At 43.3% G+C, this 18,881-nt stretch overlaps 1 protein-coding gene across 1 annotated transcript in view; it reads right to left on the bottom strand.

The window, feature by feature from the left end:
* Window positions 1-5,940: 5,940 nt before the first annotated feature.
* Window positions 5,941-18,881, bottom strand: part of HAPLN4 (hyaluronan and proteoglycan link protein 4) — a 75,439-nt gene continuing 62,498 nt past the window's right edge. The window contains exon 5 of the mRNA XM_030219164.1: window positions 5,941-6,293. Within this exon, the coding sequence (XP_030075024.1) occupies window positions 5,941-6,293 (353 nt within the window). The remainder of the gene's footprint in view (window positions 6,294-18,881) is intronic.

Raw genomic sequence — 18,881 nt, 5'->3', positions numbered from 1 at the left:
AAGTGAAAGGTAGTGGTGATTGGTGATTCTCTTCTGAGGGATACTGAAGTGCCCATCTGCCGACCAGATATGATGTCCAGGGAGGTGTGCTGTCTGCCTGGTGCCAAGATTCGAGATGTAGCGGAAAAAGTGCCCAGACTAATCAAGCCTACAACCACTATCCTATGCTGCTCATCTATGTTGGCACAAATGACACTGCTAGGTATCCTACTGAACATATTAAATGTGACTTCATGGCTGTGTTCTCATCGATCTTTCCTGATGAAGGTAAAGGGCAAATAAGGGAAGCTCGCATCCTGGAGCTAAATGTTTGGCTGAATGGATGATGCCAACATGAGCGCTTTGGTTTCCCAGACCACGGGATGATTTTCCAAGAGCTACTGAGCAGTGAAGGTGTCCATCTTTCAAGGAAGGGATGAAGTATCTTTAGTAAAAGACTAGCTAAAGTACTAAAGAGGGCTTTAAACTATATTTGATAGGGATGGGTGAAAAAATCCCCAAAGTGATTAATAACCCTCAGGAAGGTAAGATATCAAATACCTTTATAGAAAATGAAAAAAAAGTGTAACATCTGGAGAGCCTTGTAGCCTAGTGCCCGTAGTATGAGAAACAAATTTCTAGATCCAGAGGCTGCAATGATAGAAGTCAACTTGGATTTAGTGGTGCTCACAGAGATGTGGCTCATGGAAAACCATAACTGGGATATAGTTATACCTGGCTATAATCTATTCAGGAAGGACAGGGTAGGAAAAAAGGGTGGAGTGGCATTATATTTTACGAGTATTAAAGTGCAGGATGAATAGGGTAAGGAAGAAGCACTGTGGGTTAAACTGGCAAGCAGGAAAGGAAAATGTATTTACATTGGTATAATATACAGGTCATCTTCACAGTCAGAAAAAATGGACAGAGACTTAATTGAAAACATCCACAAGATAGCTAGGAAAGGGGAAGTGCTACTGATAGGTGATTTTAATATGCTGGACGTCATTTGGGGCATCCCTGCTGCGAGGTCATCTAGAAGCAAAGGGATCTTGGATTATCTACAGGATGAATTGTTTCAGCAGTGGGTAACGGAACCAATGTGGGATGGAGCAATTATAGATCTGGTGCTTACAAATGAGGGGAATGTTTCTGATGTCACAGTAGGACATCATTTGACATCTAGGGCCTCTTTTATAAAGCCATTCTACCGATTCTCGGTGTGGCAAATGAGAGGAAGCCAATTAAATTCCTATGGGCTTCCTCTCATTTGCTGTGCGGGAAACGCTAGTGCTGCTTTGAAAAGAAGCCCCTAGTGATCACCAAATGGAGAGGTTCAATATTAAGACGAAGGAGGAGAGAGCTTATTCAGGATTGAAGGTCCTAGATTTCTAAAGAACTAACTTTGCCGAGATGGGGGAATTTTTCATGGAAGAGTTAGGTGGATGGGAACAGCAGAAGGAAGTAGAGCAGCAGTGGGCAAAACTGAAAGAAGCTATTTTAAAGGTGACAAACCTTTATGTTAGAAAATTACATAAAAGTAAGAGGAAAAGAAGGGCACTCTGGTTCTCAAACGTAGTGGCTGAAAAGATAAGGGAAAGAAAGTTAGCCTTCATATGTTACAAGATGACTCAGAAAGAGGAAGACAGGCAAAAATATCTAGAAAAGCTAACAGAAGCTGGAAAAGCTGTCAGGAAGGTGAAGAAGCAAATGGAAGAAAAGATAGCCGATATGGTAAAATTGGTGGACAAGACATTTTTCAGATATGTAAGTGATAGGAGGATGTGCCATAATAGCACTGTGAGGCTCAAAGCTGAGGGGGAGGAATATGTAGAAGCTGATAAGGATAAAGTTGAACTGCTTAACAATTATTTCTGTTCTATTTTCACAGATGAAAGACCAGGGGTAGGACCGCAGAAAACAAATGTCAGTGGGGGTGGATGTATGGTAGACCAAGACCAATTCTTAGAAGACTGTGTTCATAAGGAGCTAGCTAAACTAAAAGTAGACAAAGTGATGGGGCCTGATGGGATACATCCGAGGGTACTCAAGGAACTCGGAGAAGTTCTGGCATCTCCGCTGTCTGACCTCTTCAATGCTTTCTTAGAGTCTGGAATGATCCTGAAGGACTGGAGAAGGGCAGATGTGGTCCCTCTGCACAGGAGCAGACGTAAAGAGGAGGTCAAGAATTACAGACCTGTCAATCTGTAAACTATAAGTAAACTAATAGAAGCACTTCTAAAGCAGAGGATTGTGAGGTTTCTCAAATCGAATGGATTGCAGGACCCGAGGCTGCATGGCTTCACTAGAAGCAGGTCATGTCAGACGAATCTGATTGATTTCTTTGGGTGACCAAACAGTTGGATATGAGAGGGGCGCTAGATGTGGTGTACTTGGATCTTAGAAACGACTTTGACACGGTTCCACACAGGCGACTGATAAACTGAGTGCCCTCAGTATGGGACCTAAGGTGACTGACTGGGTTAAAAGCCAGTTAAATGGAAGGAGACAGAGGATAGTAGTAAATGGAACTTGATCCGAGGAATGGTGTGTTTATCAATGGTGTACCACAGGGATCAGTCCTTGGGCTAACTCTCTTTAAAAGCTTTGAGAGTGATATTGTGGAAAGGACTGTCTGGTAAGATATGTCTCCTTGCAGGGCCGCCAAGAGAGGGGCGGGGGGGGGGGGCAAAATTCCCCGGGCCCGGGACTCCCAGGAGGGCCCGGAACCGTGGTCTCTCGCCCGCTCCTGTTCACAGGCCGCCGGCACCACAGTCCCCAGTCTCCACCTACCTACCCTCAGCTCCCTTCTATCTGCCATCTGACCACTTTCATTTAAAAAAACAAAAAAGATGTCAAAATCAGAAGTGCAGTGCCTTCTGTGTGAGAAGCGGCAGATTGCCTCGGGTGGGCCTTCCCTCACTGTGTCCCACCCTCACGGAAATAGGAAGTTACATCAGAGGAGGGCGGGACACAGTGAGGGAAGGCCCGCCTGAGGCGATCTGCCGCTTCTCACACAGAAGGCGCTGTGCTGCCGATTTCAAGATTTTTTTTTTTTTTTTAATGAAGGTGGTCAGATATGGCAGACAGAAGGGAGCTGAGGGTAGGTAGGTGGAGACCGGGGACTGTGGCACCAGCGGCCTGGGACCAGGAGAGGTAGGCGACAGCAGTAGCGATTGTGGGGAGGCGGGGGCAGGGCAGCGATGATCCTTGGAGGGGGGCTGGTGGCTGGGCCAAGCCTTGCCCCAGGCCTGGCTCAGTCTCTCGGCGGCCCTGTCTCCTTGCAGATGATACCAAACTCTGTTATAGGGTGGACATCCCGGAGGGTGTGGATTGCATGAGGAAGGATCTAGTGAAACTTGAAGAGTGGTCCAATATCTGGCAACTAAGATTTAATGCTAAGAAATGCAGGGTCATGCACTTGGATTGCAAAAATCCAAGGGAACAGGTACAGTATAGGAGGTTAATTACTTCTGTGTACTAAAGAGTGGGACTTGGGGTTGATTGTATCTGATGAACTTAAGGTGGCCAAACAGGTAGCAAAGGCGACAGTGAAAGCCAGAAGGATGCTTGGGAGCATAAGGAGAGGGATGACCAGCAGGAAAAAAAGAGGTGATAGTGCCTTTGTATAAGTCTCTGGTGAGGCCCAATTCTGTGTGCAATTCCAGAGATGGCACCTACAGAAAGATATAAACAAGATGGAGTCAGTTCAGAGGGTGGCTACAAAATTGGTAAGTGGTCTCGGTCATGAAACATATAGGAACAGGCTTATGAACTTCAACATGTGTACACTGGAAGAGAGGCAGAAGAGAGGGGATATGTTAGAGACGTTTAAATACCTCAGTGGCATTAATGTACAGAAGGTAAGCCGTTTTCTAATTTATTTATTTATTTATGAACATTTATACCCCACTTTTTCCCTTCATTAAGCCAACTCAAAGTGGCAAATGAAGGAAAAGTCAGAAATGAGGGGTCATACAATGAAGTTAAGAGGAAATAAGCTTAGGAGGAATCTAATAAAATACTCTTTAATGGAAAGAGTGGTGGATGCATGGAATGGCCTCCTCTTGGAGGTTGTGGAGACAAGGACTATATTAGAATTTAAGAACGTATGGGACAGGCATGTGGGATCCCTTAGGAAAAGGAGGAGTTAGTGGCTACTGAGAAGGGGCAAACTGGATGGGCCTTTTGGCCCTTATCTGCCATCATGTTTCTATGTTTCTCTGTTTCTGTATAATTAACCCGGTTCAGAATTTTTCCACTGGTTACAACTCAAGACACTGCCTACTAGCTGTGAAATGGCCCCTTACAGAATGTCTTAATTGATCCAGTTTTTAAAAATATATGTCATTTGGGCTCTGTACAAAGGCATACCACTTCTCTTTTTTATAAAGAATTGAGATCCAAAATGTTTGAACTCGAAAACAAAATTCAATCCATGTGGACATGGAAAATTAATGATGATCAATCGTCCTCTTTCTTTACTGTTGATAATAGACCTAATTTCTCTACTAGCTTGTCCAAGTCTATGTACTTTCTATTCCATAAAGTTTTATGTACTCTGAATAAACTTCACAGAACCAATCTTCATAATAATAATCTATGTTGGCATTGTAACGATGGCAGCAGATTGTACTCATATCATCTATTCATGCCCTTACATCAAAACGTTTGGTCCATTATATGGGATCAGATTAAATTAATATTGCCTATCAATACATCTCTCAGTACAGATATCATATTTTATAAATCTCTAGACCTTCATGACAATTTATCTATATGGCAGAATAGATATTTGACATACTCATTGCATTATCCCTGCAAATTATACTATCTAATTGGAAATCAGCAAATCTCTTAAATATCACTTTCTGGTGGTCAACCATCCTTCTAATTCATGGTTATGAATGTAAAGCAGCTAAATACACCAATAGACAGAAAAATCATAGAAACAATTTGGTTGCCTATTAGTTCTATTTATAACAACCACTGAGGTTCCTATCTGCCTTAGATACATCTCATACATACCCTAAACACCCGTCTAAACTCTCCACTTATACTGTTCAGTAATTTGTTTTGTATATGAGACACATCATCTCCTTAAATTTCTTTATTTTTATTGTTATTTATTACATATAGGATGCCTTTTTGTGAATGAATGAACATTTTTATTTTTACTTCCCCCTATTGTTATAATTCAAGTGTTCTAATTCTGTGTTTTGTTGTTTTTATTGTATGTCTATGTGAAAAATCAATAAAATGTTGTGAAATTGAAAGAAACAATAATAGAAGCTCAACTTCAATCTCATCTTCCTCTGAAGCAAACTGCAGACATCCTGGTCAGTGCATCTGGGTGTATCTTGCATTGCTGTTGTTTGTGCTGTTCCTGTTCTTAAAATATAGTGGGGGGGAGGGATTCATGCTTTTAACAGCATATAATTCACAAAAAACAAAAACATATTTTACAATATCTAAAACAGAAACAAGAAAAGAAACAGAAAAGGATGTTTGAAGTGAGAAAAGCAGTGGTGAATATGGAACTCCCCCATCAATATCTTCCAGTGTAAGATCCATGAGAGAAATCAAAAGTAGCTGAAAGAGAAATGTGTGAAGCTGCTGAAATCTGCAGTGTTATGTTTTATTTCAGTCCCACGTCCTTTCTCTAAGGCAAACAGTAAGGGTGAGATCATTACCAAAGCTCCAGCTATTCATCACAAATAGAAAAGGCTGCCAGACCTAATGAGGCCCATCCAGATGTGAGGAGACAGAGGATGTGATGGTGGCCCATGCTGCCAGTATAGCGATATCTCATGCCTGTTGTTCAGCATTTGATCATGTCATTCCATCTGCTATATTTTAAGATATTGTTCTTTAGTAGTGTGGGTGCATGGGTTAGTTACTGTGGTTACCGTTCCTTCCCACAGCACTTACATGCTGTATGTCTGTTCCTAACCTGTTCGCTCACAGGTGAAAGGCCTTCCACTGATTAATCTCCTCTTGGACCTGCTGGGAGCTATTCTTTGCTTCCACATCCTCCTTGTAACAATAAACTCCAAAGAGCTTATATTTTTTATCTGGAAAGCCCAAGGTGCGCACTCCAGGCTCTTGTTCACCGCATCGTGCCCTGGGGTTCACAATAGGATACCGGACACTCCCATCCCCCAACCAGCCTGCTTCACACCTGTCCAGCAGTTGGGTCTTCCAGGCTGCATACAGCTGGCCCACTTTGGCTATCATCCCACCACTGCTGTTGCAAGCTCTAGCAGCCTCAGCAAAATTCAGCTTCCTGTAGGTCTTCAGGAAGTAAACTTTACCTGCAAGGGAGAAAAGAGGATGCTATGGTGAATACTCCTGTGAGCAGTATGGTACAGACCTGTTCTCTGCCTTAGCGTGTTGGAAAAAGTGGAACTAAAACAACCGCAGAACACTGCTGGCTGTTGAACACTATTAGAGAATAAAGACACTCCCAGAATTCTCTGAAATCAGAAATTGAGACAACAAGAAACCCCTTGCCTTTATGATTTGGAAAGCATAGCTTACCCTATTCCACTACCTACAGCTCAACAACTATAATGGAACTCTGCATTTAGAACAGTAAAGAGGGCAGACCAGAGCAGTTGTGTAGGGATGGGGAAAACAGGGCAGGAGAGGAATGGGTAACTTGGTGACTTGAGCAGTGGGCTGAAAACTGGGGAAGCCAGGGTTTAGATTCTACTTATCCCACTGATGTTCCTTGTGACCTGGGCAAGTTGCTTCAACCTCCATTGCCTCAGGTACAAAATTAGGCCCTTGTTTACTACGCAGTTTTCCTACAGACACAAAATAGGAGAAAACGTTTAGCAAATATGCCCCTTAGATTGCAAACCCTCTAGGGATAGGGATCAACCCAAATGTAACTTGCCTTGAGCTTGGATTTGGCAGGGCCAGTAATTAAATCTACAATCCAAACCCAAACAGGAGAGGCAGGGAAGTGAATTTAAGAACCATTTGCAAATTTTCCCACTGTTTGGAGGAGTGATCTCAAGAGGGCCTCCAGTGTTGACAGAGCTAGAATCCAATTATCACCTCTGTGAAGTATCACAGCCAGAAACCAAAAATACCTGATCAAAATACAGCTGTCGCTTGCAACAGTAATGCTGTTTTCATTACATTAAAATAAGAAGAATTTTTTTTTTAAAACACCACAACTTGGGAAATAGTAATGAGGAGCTCAAATGTTTCTCACATAAATGGAACGTGGGATGACACCGAGCTTCCACATCTTCCTCAGCGAGAGACAAGAGGAAGGAACTGAAGTTTTGAGGGCACTAATGGAATAACAAGCTTTTCTGCACTAGTGAAATCTCCTGATTAAAAACTCCCAGGAAAACGTTCACCAAGCAGATGCCAGATGACACTAAGAAAAAAAGAAATGTCCAGCAAGCCCAGTCTCCTGATTCCAACCGTGCTATTCCAGGTCAAAATTACCTATCAGGATCCTAAGGAACCAATCTATTCCCTGTTACTTACAACCAGGGATAAGCAGTGGCTTTCCCAGTCTACTCGACCAAGGCAAACTAGGCATTGACCTAGGGTGGCATAATTGGAGTGGGGGGAGACATCAATGCAGCAATCAGCATCTCTAAACAAGGCAAAGCGGTCACTGCCGGGCCTTGATCACTTGCACAACTCAATGCTGTTGTGTCCTGCCCCCTCCAAAACAGAAAGCTTAGAGCGGGAGAGACAAAACTGGCCTTGAGCTTATATGGATGCTTGACTGCTGTGCAGGGGCGTAGCCAGACAGCAGATTTTGGGAGGGCCTAGACAAGAAGTGGGTGATCATGTGTTCTCCCCCCTCCCCCACCAACTTAAAAAAATATCTCAGCTGGCAGGAAAACACTGCTCTCTACCTTGGCAACCTGCAGCAGGCATGCGCTGAAAACTGAGCATGCGCAGTTGCCAGTATCTGCAGCTTAGGAAGCTCAGACTTCTGAAGTGGAGAGTAATGTTTTCAGCACCATCAGGAGGGGGTCTTCAGCTGGCGGAGCTTGGGATCCCCACCAGCTACCACTAAATGTGTGCTGCTGTTGGGTGGGCCTGAGCCCTAAGTGGGTGGGCCCCGGCCCACCCAGGCCCACCTGTGGCTACGCCACTGCTGCTGTGCTGGTGCCATGCACCAAACTGTGCTTCCCTAGAGGGGGGTCATAAATAAAAAAATAAAGCAAAACAAAAAAATGAAAATAAGGTGGAGTAACTCAATACATATTTTGACTAGCCTTAGAGGGCAGAGCCTTCTTCCTCAAACCTATAGGATCATATTCAAAGCGATTTAACTGGCCACTTACAGGGGTAAGGAGAAGGTGATGGCAGACACATGGGATAGAGGAAGGGGTGATGTGAACACTTGGGGGTAAGGAAGAGGTGAAGGTAGACACTTCAGGGGTAAGGAAAAGTGATGGTGGGCACGGGGATAGGAAAGGGGTGCTGTGGACACTTGGGGGTAGGAAAGGGATTATGTGGACATGGGTATATGGAAGGAATGATAGGGAGATTTGGGGTTAAGGAAGAGGTGATGGCGGACAATTGAGGTAGGGATAGGAGGCAATGTTGTATTGTGGATTAAGAACCAGTTAAAAGATAGAAAACAGAGAGTACAATTAAATGGTCAGTATTCTCAATGGAGAAGGTTAGATAGTGCAGTTCCTCAGAGGTCTGTGACCGCTGCTTTTTAACATATGTATAAACGATCTAGAGATGGGAATAACTAGTGAGGTAATTGAATAACTTTGTGTCATCAGCATATTTAAAACTGTTAAATCACAAAAGGATTGTGAAAAATTGCAAGAGGACCTTACGAGACTGGGCATCCAAATGGCAGAAGACATTTAATGTGAACAAGTGCAAAGTAATACATGTAGGAAAGAGGAACCCAAACTATAGCTACGTGATGCAAGGTTCCACATTAGGAGTCACCGCCCAGGAAAAGGATCTAGGTGTCATCGTTGATGATATGTTGAAACCCTCTGCTCAGTGTGTAGCAGTGGCTAAGAAAGTGACTAGAATATTAGGAATTATTAGGAAAGGAATGGCGAGAACAAACTAAGAATATTATAATGTCTTCATATCGCTCCATGGTGCAACTGCACCTCAAATACTGTGCGCAATTTTGGTATCTGCATCTTAATAAAGATATAGCAGAATTATGAAAGGTACAGAGAAGTGCAATGAAAATGATAAAGAGGATGGGACAACTTCCTTATGAGGAAAGGTTAAAGAGGCTAGGGCTCTTCAGCTTGGAGAAGAGACAGCTAAGGGGAGATTTGATAGAAAGCCTACACAATATTGAGTGGAGTGGAAATGGTAGACGTGAATTGCTTGTTTACTCTTTCCAAAAATACAAGGACTTAGGAGGCATGCAATGAAGCTACTAGGTAGTAAATTTAGAACAAATCAGAAAACATATTTTTTCTCTCCATGTGTAATTAAACTCTATTGGGCCGATATTAAAAGCAATTTAAGCAGGAAAGAGATGCTCCTGCCCTAACTGGGGATATTCAGAGGCACTTAACCAGAGAGTGCTGCTGAATATCCCCTCAGAATAGGCAGGTCATGGGTAGCGCTGGGGGCAGCACTAAAGAGGAGCCCCAGGTTATGCGTATGGCAGCTCTGAATATCAGGCCAGCACCCACATAGTTTTTTCTTCTTTTTTTAAAGCCCCCCCCCCCCCGCTAATGTCCTCTCTTTCCCTTTCCTCCTCCCAGCCCATGTCAAGACACTCCCTCAGGAAGACTCCATGCCCCCCCAGCCGTGCAGGCAGGCCCTCCCCCCAGGCCTACCTGTATTCCTGGTGGTCCAGCAGGGTTGTTGGGGCAGGAGCTCAGCCCCCTTGCGGTGCTTCTCTAAAATGGCTGCCATGACGTCTCATAGCAGCTCGCAGTACTACATGAAGTACCGCGAGAGGTTATGGCAGCCATTTTAGATCAGCACTACAAGGGACAGGAGCAAGGGGGCTGTGCTCCTACTCCCAGTGACCCCGCTGGACTACCAGGGATACAGGTAGGCCCAGAGGGGAGGGACTGCCTGCATGGCTGGGAAGGGTGTCTTCCGGGGGTGGTTCTTAACGCGGACTCGGAGGGGGAGGGAAAGAAGGGACATTGTCAGGGGGCTTGAGGGAGCTCAGGGCTTTAAAAAAAGGAAAAATAGTTATGCCTATTCAGCCAGGGCCGCATAACTTTTATGCAGCCCCGGCTGAATATTGGCCAAGCCCACATAAGTGCTGGGCGCCCAGCCCACCAAAAGTTATCCCATGATATTCAGTGCCAGTGCCCAGACATGGCCCAGCATTGAATATTAAGGTATACTTTAACTGGCAGCCATCAGCATTTTTTAAAAATGCTGACCGCCACCAGCTGAATATCGGGGGTATAACATGTTGGCAGAAAATGTGTTAAAAGCAGTTAGCTTAGCAGGGTTTTAAAAAGGCTTGGATCCCCTCCGAAGGGACACCACCTTGTAGTGGTGGAGGGGCTTCTGTGTTTCAATGACTCAGAGAGCTATGCTGAAGGGTTACCCATATCAAACAGGCCTCTGAGGAGAAACCAAAGAGTGTCCCAAACTGAGAGAGTGGTAAGATGGTAACCTGAAGTTCGTATGCCCAGCGGCCCAGCTACCCTCTGAAGTTTTGTCTTCTTTATGTAAATTCCCTCTCTGCAATTGCACTTTCCTTAATTAAGAGGAAGGGAACAACCGGCGGTCAGCCGCTGATCGCCAGCGTTTTGTCCCCTGAGCAGCAAGTGCAGGACCGCTGCACGTAGACCTGCCCACAGATGAAAGGGTTGGCGAGTCCTTTGATTAGCACCGGCGAAGGAGCATCGATGCTCTTGGACCTGCAAAAACAACTCCATCGCTCCCGAATTATTCAACCACCATGTCCAAAGGAGTGGAGGAGTGAGTTAGAGGCATATGCTGAAACGGAGGACGTTTACAGCAGAACCCGAATCGGCGGAACCACTCCTAAACACCTCAAGAGAAATCACCTTGGAGTTTTTGGCTTCCGTGGAGGTTACATTGATTGCCATCTGGAAGGCGCTTTGGGACCTGACGGCGGTAGTAAATAACTTTGTTTCAGATATAATCTTATTGGAGAGTTACATGGACAATTTGACTGAACCCTTTGAGAGTGAAAAATTGATATAATAAATGAAGTTCTACACAAGCTAGAAGTGGTTATGATCCTGAAAATGATAATGGACCAGAAACTTTGAATGATAAGGTGGATGTTATTGTGGATGATTAATGTCGAGATTATTGTTTTTCCCAGAGTTCCAGGTATGACTCCTAAAGTTTTCCTCAGAAGTATTTCCTTAATTATTACTTTGAAAGGAGTGAAGCCTGTGAAAACTGGGATTGCTTTAATCAGTGGGATTTGAATTAGAGACTTAAGTATATGTATTGTTAAATAATTTCTGGTTTTTAAAAGAGAGAGAATGTAATCAGATGTATTATTTCTAACTAAAATCTGGACAATAAGTATGTTCTCAATGAAATGAATTGACTATACACCGTATTTGGTCTTGAAGAAGCCAACCAGATGATCAATGTGGAATAATGAATTAGATGAGTAATATCTGGGGATAATCAGGTTAATACCATGTTTTCTTTTTTCTGTTTACTGTTTAATTGATCTCCTTGTCTTATCTCACTCTCCCTATTTTTCTTTACTTTGTGGTCTAAGAAAGAGAAAGATTGTATATAATCCATATATCTAGTTGGGATTGTTTTCTTCTTATCTTGTATTAATGTGCAGTCATCTCTGTATTACTGTTTGCAAGTGACCCTTGTAAAATGAAAAATTATAAATAAATGATTAAAAAAAAGGTTTGGATAATTTCCTAAAAGAAAATTAAGATGGACTTGGAAAAATTCACTACTTTTTCCTGGGACAAGCAGCATAAAATCTGTTTTTATTCTTTTGGTATATTGACCGGTACTTGTCACCTGGATTGGCCACTGCTGGAAACAGGATACTGGGCTTGATGGACCTTTGGTCTGTTCCAGTATGGCAAACCTTATGTTCCTATATTGTTCTTATGGAAGGGATGATGTGGACACTTGGGGTAAGGGAGAGGTGATGGTAGACACTTGGGGGTAGGGAAGAGGTAATGTGGACACTTAGGAAGGGGTAGGGAACAGGTGATGGTGGACACGGGGTGTAGGAAAGGGGTGAGGTGGACCTGGAGGTAGGGAAGGGGTGATAATGGACACGGGGGGCAGGGAAGAGTTGATGGTGGGTCTTGGGATAAGAAAGAAGTGATGTGGATATTTTGGACAGGGAAGAAGTAATGTGGACACTTGGAATAAGAAAAATGATGAGGCGGACCTGGGGGTAGGGAAGGGGTGATGTTGACACTTGGGGGTAGAGAAGAGGCGATGGTGCATACTTGGGGTAGAGAAGAGGTGATGGTGCACACATGGGGTAGGGAAGAGATGATGTGAACACTTGGGGATAGAGAAGAGATGATGATGGGGTAGAGAAGGGTGATGTGAACTCTTGGGGATAAGGAAGGGGTGATGATGGACACTTGGGGTAGGGAAGGAGTGATAGACACAGAGCAAAGAAGAGGTGATGATGGAAACTTGAGGTACAGAAGGGAAGATGTGGACACTTACTCAGCCACAGAGGGACGGCTCCGGAGTGGTTCTCTGTGAATCACTGCCGGCAGGCGCCCTTAAACTAGATGCTTTGCGGTGGGGGTGAGGGAGGGAAAAGAAGATTCAGCTCAGCCACAACTGAAGTTGCGATTGCGATCCACTATTTTTGGGTGGGCCTTGGGTGGAAATAGGTGGGCCTGGGCCCACTCATGGCTATGCCCCTGCTTGCGGGTAGGGAACAGGTGATGGTGGACACAGAGGTAGGGAAAGAGTGATATGGACACATGGGAGTATATAAAGGGTGATGTGGACAATTGGGGGTAGGGGAGGAGAGATGGTGGATATGAGGGAGAAGAGTTGAGCTACAGGGAGGGTGCAAGCCTGAAAGTTCACTTAGCATTTCAGATACCCTTGAGCTGGCCCTGTATCAAATAACAATTTATGGACTTTTTCTCCAGGAACTTGTTTGAACCCAGCTATGTAGACTTCGCATCTTCCAGAAACAATTTTCACTGCTTTCTCTGATTTGTTTTCAATGTGCTACCTGCTAGTCTCATGAAGCATCTCCTCATCTTAGTACTGTTCTCTATTCACCTGCTCAAGCCCACTCAGCATGTAAATAGCCCTCTTGACTGTCTCTTCTCCAGACTGAAGAGCCCTTTCTCCAGGGGGAGTCATTTGATTTGATCACAACGCAAACCTCATATTAACCAATACCAATTGGACACCTGTACCATGGTCTGACCATTACATAGCAAACATCACCCTCCAATGGAGAAGGAAAGACCTACCTAACAAACAAATACGAAAAACATAGACCACAAGAGGAAAAATAGAACCAGCCGAATTTTGGCAACAGATCTACATTGACGGATGGACAACAAAGACAGACACAATCCAATTCCTCTCTAATTGGGATAATAGATGCAAACTGATACTAAACAACATTGCCCCAATCCAAACCAGAACCTCGCATAGGAAAACTCAATACCATGGTTCAATGAAGAACTGAAAAAACTCAAAACACAAGTCAGGAAACTAGAGAGTACGTGGAGCAAAAAAAAAAAGATGATCCCACTCTTAACGCTTGAAAACTACTTAGAAGGAAATACAAATACGCCATAAGACAAACCAAAAGACAATACTACAAAACCGAAGTCGGACCAAACTACAAAGACACACACAAACTCTTCCAACTCATGAACAAACTATTAGACACAACCCCAGTCACCAACAACAACAAAGACATTCCAGGAGCCAATGACTTGGCGAAATACTTCAAAGAGAAAATCATAAAACTACGACTCAAAATACCAGTCAGTCCAAACGAATATACCACACTACTAGAATGCCTAGACCCAGAACCCGGAATCCACCCAGCAGACAGGATCTGGACTGAATTCACTATACTACCAGAAGATCTTATCTCACAGACACTTAAAAGATTCGCCAAATCTCGCTGCAAATTAGATATATGCCCAAACAACCTCATGAAGTCGGCCCCCCAACAATTTATAATGGACCTAACTAACCATGTGAATTTCATGCTACAAAATGGACTCTTTCCAAAGGAGAAGGGTAATATTCTACTCACCCCCATAACTAAGGATGCAAAGAAAAATACTAATGAACTAACGAACTATAGACCAGTAGCATCCATTCCCCTATTCACCAAAATAACAGAAAGCATGGTGACCAAACAACTCACAGAGTATCTAAACAAGTTCTCAATACTGCACGACTCCCAGTCAGGATTTCGCTCTAACCACAGCACGGAAACCGTACTAGTCACGCTTATGACCAAACTCAAACAATTGATAGCAAACGGCAACAACATACTACTGCTACAATTTGACATGTCAAGCGCATTCGACATGGTCGACCATGGAATTTTATTACACATCCTCGAATACTTCGGAATCGGAGGTAACGTTCTCAGATGGTTCAAGGGTTTCCTAACCACCCGCTCATATCAAGTGACATCAAATTCAACAACATCAGCCACATGGACACCTGAATGCGGAGTTCCACAGGGATCCCCTCTCGCACCGACTATATTCAACCTAATGATGACACCCTTGGCTAAGCTATTATCGAATCAGAATCTAAACCCACACATATATGCCGATGATGTAACAATCTTTATCCCTTTCAAACACGATCTAAGAGAAATCTCTGACGAAATCAACCAAAGCCTACACACTATGAACTCCTGGGCAGATGCATTTCGACTGAAACTAAACGCCGAAAAAACCCAATGCCTAGTACTCACCTCGCAATACAACAAGAAGGAATTCACCACCATCAACACACCTAATCTAAGTCTACCAGTCTCTGACACCCTAAAAATCCTTGGAGTCACCACTGACTGACACCTAACACTTGAGAACCATGCAAAAAACACAACTAAAAAGATGTTCCATGCAATGTGGAAACTAAAACGAGTCAGACCATTTTTCCCAAGGAACGTCTTCCGATACCTGGTACAATCGCTGGTACTTAGTCATCTGGACTATTGTAATTCACTCTACGCCGGCTGCAAAGAGCAAATACTCAAAAAACTCCAAACAGCCCAGAACAAGGCAGCCAGACTTATATTCGGCAAACCAACATACAAAAGCGCAACACCCCTTCGCGAAAAACTACACTGGCTCCCACTCAAAGAACGCATCACGTTCAAACTCTGTACCTTGGTCCATAAAATCATCCATGGCGACGACCCAGCCTACATGTCGGACCTAATAGAACTACCACCCAGAAATGCAAAAAAATCCTCCCGCACATTCCTCAATCTCCATCCTCCCAAATGTAAGGGCTTGAAATACAAATCAGTGCATTCATCAACCTTTTCCTATACAAGCACACAGCTCTGGAATTCACTGCCACGTAACCTGAAATCAATCTACGAAATGACCAATTTCCGCAAACTCCTGAAAACTTATCTCTTCGACAAAATATATCATAAAGAACAACACGCGTAACTCTACTTTCTTTAAGTTACCCAGGAATGTTCTTTAATATCTTCTGCTTTCACACTATCATGCACCTAATTGTCTATGGCTTTAACACTATCATGTATTCTACCATCATGTACCCAAAACTCGCTGTTAAACCAAATGTACATTCTTTTCTATTTCCAGTATCCACAATGAATTGTAAGCCACATTGAGCCTGCAAAAAGGTGGGATAATGTGGGATACAAATGTAATAATAATAATTCCACCCCTTTAGCACTGTGTTGCCCTTCTTTGAATCTGAGTCAGAAAGCAGTCACTCCCCTGTCAGACAGATATAATTCCAGAGATGGCACTCTTTCGACAGACTTAATTTGGCCCTGTTACACCTGATCAGAATGTTTTAGCTTCCTTACTTCTGCTCTGCTGTCACATCTGCAGAACAGGACTCCTGTGGTCTCAAAATCTCATGGACAGGATCACTTCCGGATAATTATTACATCAATGAGAAGAATCCAAGGCTACTGTGGCAGCTGGACCTCCTCACATCCTTAATGTCTTCAATATAAATTAATGCAAACACTGTCTCCCTCTCAATTCCAGAGGTCATCATTTAGCATTAAAAATACAAAATAGCAGAAAAAGAAGGACCCTTGGATGAACAACTGGATTCCATACCAGAAAAGTGTCATGTATATTGCTAAGCAGTATATTTAAAATACAGCAAAGAAAATAATTTTTCACTTGATGTGTAGTTAAGCTCTGGAATTCATTGCCAGAGGATGTGGTAAATGCATTTATTGTAGTTGGTTTTAAAAAAGGTTTGTATAAGTTCCTGGAGGAAAGTCCATAAACTGTTAAGGTAGCCCTGGAGAAAGCCTCTGCCTTTCCCTGGGAATAAGTAGCATGGGATTTATCTATTTTGGGGGATTCTGCCACGTATATGTGATCTAGATTGGCCACTGTTGGAAGCAGGATACTGGACTGGTTGTACCTTTGGTCTGACCCAGTATGTCTATTCTTAGGTTCTTATGATATGTGGTTATTGCAATATGAAAGGACATGCGATAGAAGGTTCTAATGACGGGAGGATAACCTTTCCCCAACAGATCCAGTGTTTTTGTATCTTATGTGATTCAGAAAATCGGATCCTGGGACAGCACTGCACATCATCAAAACACATTTCCGTTAGGAGAAGGAATTTCATTAAGCACCTTCCATTTATGTACAGCACAATGTAAGCAAATCACACACACAAACATACACACTCTCTCTCTCTCTCATAGACACACTCTCACTCTCTTTCACAGACACACATACTTTCACACTATCTCACAGACACACACCCGCGGAGGTGGTGGAGATGAAAACGGTAACGGAATTCAAACATGCGTGGGATAAACATAAAGGGATCCTGTTCAGAAGGAATGGATCCTTAGAAGCTTAGCCAAGATTGGGTGGCAGAGCTGGTGGTGGGAGGCAGGGCTGGTGGTTGGGAGGCGCGGCTAGTGCTGGGCAGACTTCTACAGTCTGTGCCTTGAAAATGGCAAATACAAATCAAGGTAAGTACACACAAAAAGTAGCACATACGAGTTTATCTTGTTGGGCCGACTGGATGGACCGTGCAGGTCTGCCATCATCTACTATGGTACCACGTTACATACACACTCTCACACTGTCCCTCTCTCTCTCTCTCATAGACACACTCACTCATAAGTACATAAGTATTGCCATACTGGGAAAGACCAAAGGTCCATCAAGCCCAGCATCCTGTTCCAACAGTGGCCAATCCAGATCACAAATACCTGGCAAGATCTCCAAAAAATACAAAACATTTTATACTGCTTATCCCAGAAATAGTGGATTTTCCATTTAATAAAGGTCTATGGACTTTTCCTTTAGGAAGCTGTCCAAACCTTTTTTAAACTCTGCTATGCTAACCGCCTTTACCACATTCTCTGGCAATGAATTCCAGAGTTTAATTACACGTTCATGCATTTGTTTTAAATTTACTACATTGTAGCTTCATCGCATACCCCCTAGTCCTAGTATTTTTGGAAAGCATGAACAGACGCTTCACATCTACCCATTCAAACTCCACTCATTATTTTATAGACCTCTATCATATCTCCCCTCAGCCACCTTTTCTCCAAGCTGAAGAGCCCTAGCTGCTTTAGCCTTTCCTCATAGGGAAGTCGTCCCATCCCCTTTATCATTTTCGTTGCCCTTCTCTGCACCTTTTCTAATTCCACTATATCTTTTTTGAGATACGGCGACCAGAATGGAACACAATATTTGAGGTGCAGTCGCACCATGGAGTGATACAACTTAGCATTATAACATCCTCATTTTTGTTTTCCATTCCTTTCCTAATAATACCTAACATTCTATTAGATTTCTTAGCCACAGCAGCACACTGAGCAGAAGGTTTCAACGTATCATCAACACCTAGATCCCTTTTTTGGTCCGTGACTCCTAACATGGAACCTTGCACGATGTAGCTATAATTCAGGTTCCTCTTTCCCACATGCATCACTTTGCACTTGCTCACATTAAACGTCATCTGCCATTTAGACGCCCAATCTCCCAGTATCGTAAGGTCCTCTTGTAATTTTTCACAATCCTCCCGCGATTTAACGACTTTGAATAACTGTGTCATCAGCAAATTTAATTACCTCACTAGTTACTCCCATCTCTAGGTCATTTATAAATATGTTAAAAAGCAGTGGTCCCAGCACAGACCCCTGGGGAACCCCGCTAACTACCCTTTCTCCATTGAGAATACTGATCATTTAACCCTACTCTCTGTTTTCTATCTTTTAACCAGTTTTTAATCCACAATAGAACACTACCTCCTATCCCACGACTCTCCAATTTCCTCTGGAGTCTTTCATGAAGTACTTTGTCAAACGCCTTCTGAAAATCCAGATACACAATATCAACTGGCTCACCTTTATCAACACGTTTGTTCACCCCTTCAAAGAAATGTAGTAGATTGGTGAGGCAAGATTTCCCTTCACTAAATCCATGTTGACTTTGTCTCATTAATCCATGCTTTTGAATATGCTCTGTAATTTTGTTCTTAATAATAGTGTCTACCATTTTGCCCTGCACCGACGTCAGACTCACCAGTCTATAATTTCCCGGATCTCCTCTGGAACCTCTTTTAAAAATCGGCGTCACATTGGCCACCCTCCAATCTCCCGGTACCACACTGGATTTTAAGGATAAATTACATATTTCTAACAATAGCTCTGCAAGCTCATTTTTCAGTTCTATCAGTACTCTCTCACACACACACACACTCTCTCTCTCTCT

The sequence above is a fragment of the Microcaecilia unicolor genome, chromosome 11, assembly GCF_901765095.1.
Source record: "Microcaecilia unicolor chromosome 11, aMicUni1.1, whole genome shotgun sequence".
In the NCBI taxonomy this organism is placed as follows: domain Eukaryota; kingdom Metazoa; phylum Chordata; class Amphibia; order Gymnophiona; family Siphonopidae; genus Microcaecilia; species Microcaecilia unicolor.
Note: the sequence above shows the minus strand (reverse complement) of the source record. Positions and strands in the feature narration are given on the sequence as shown.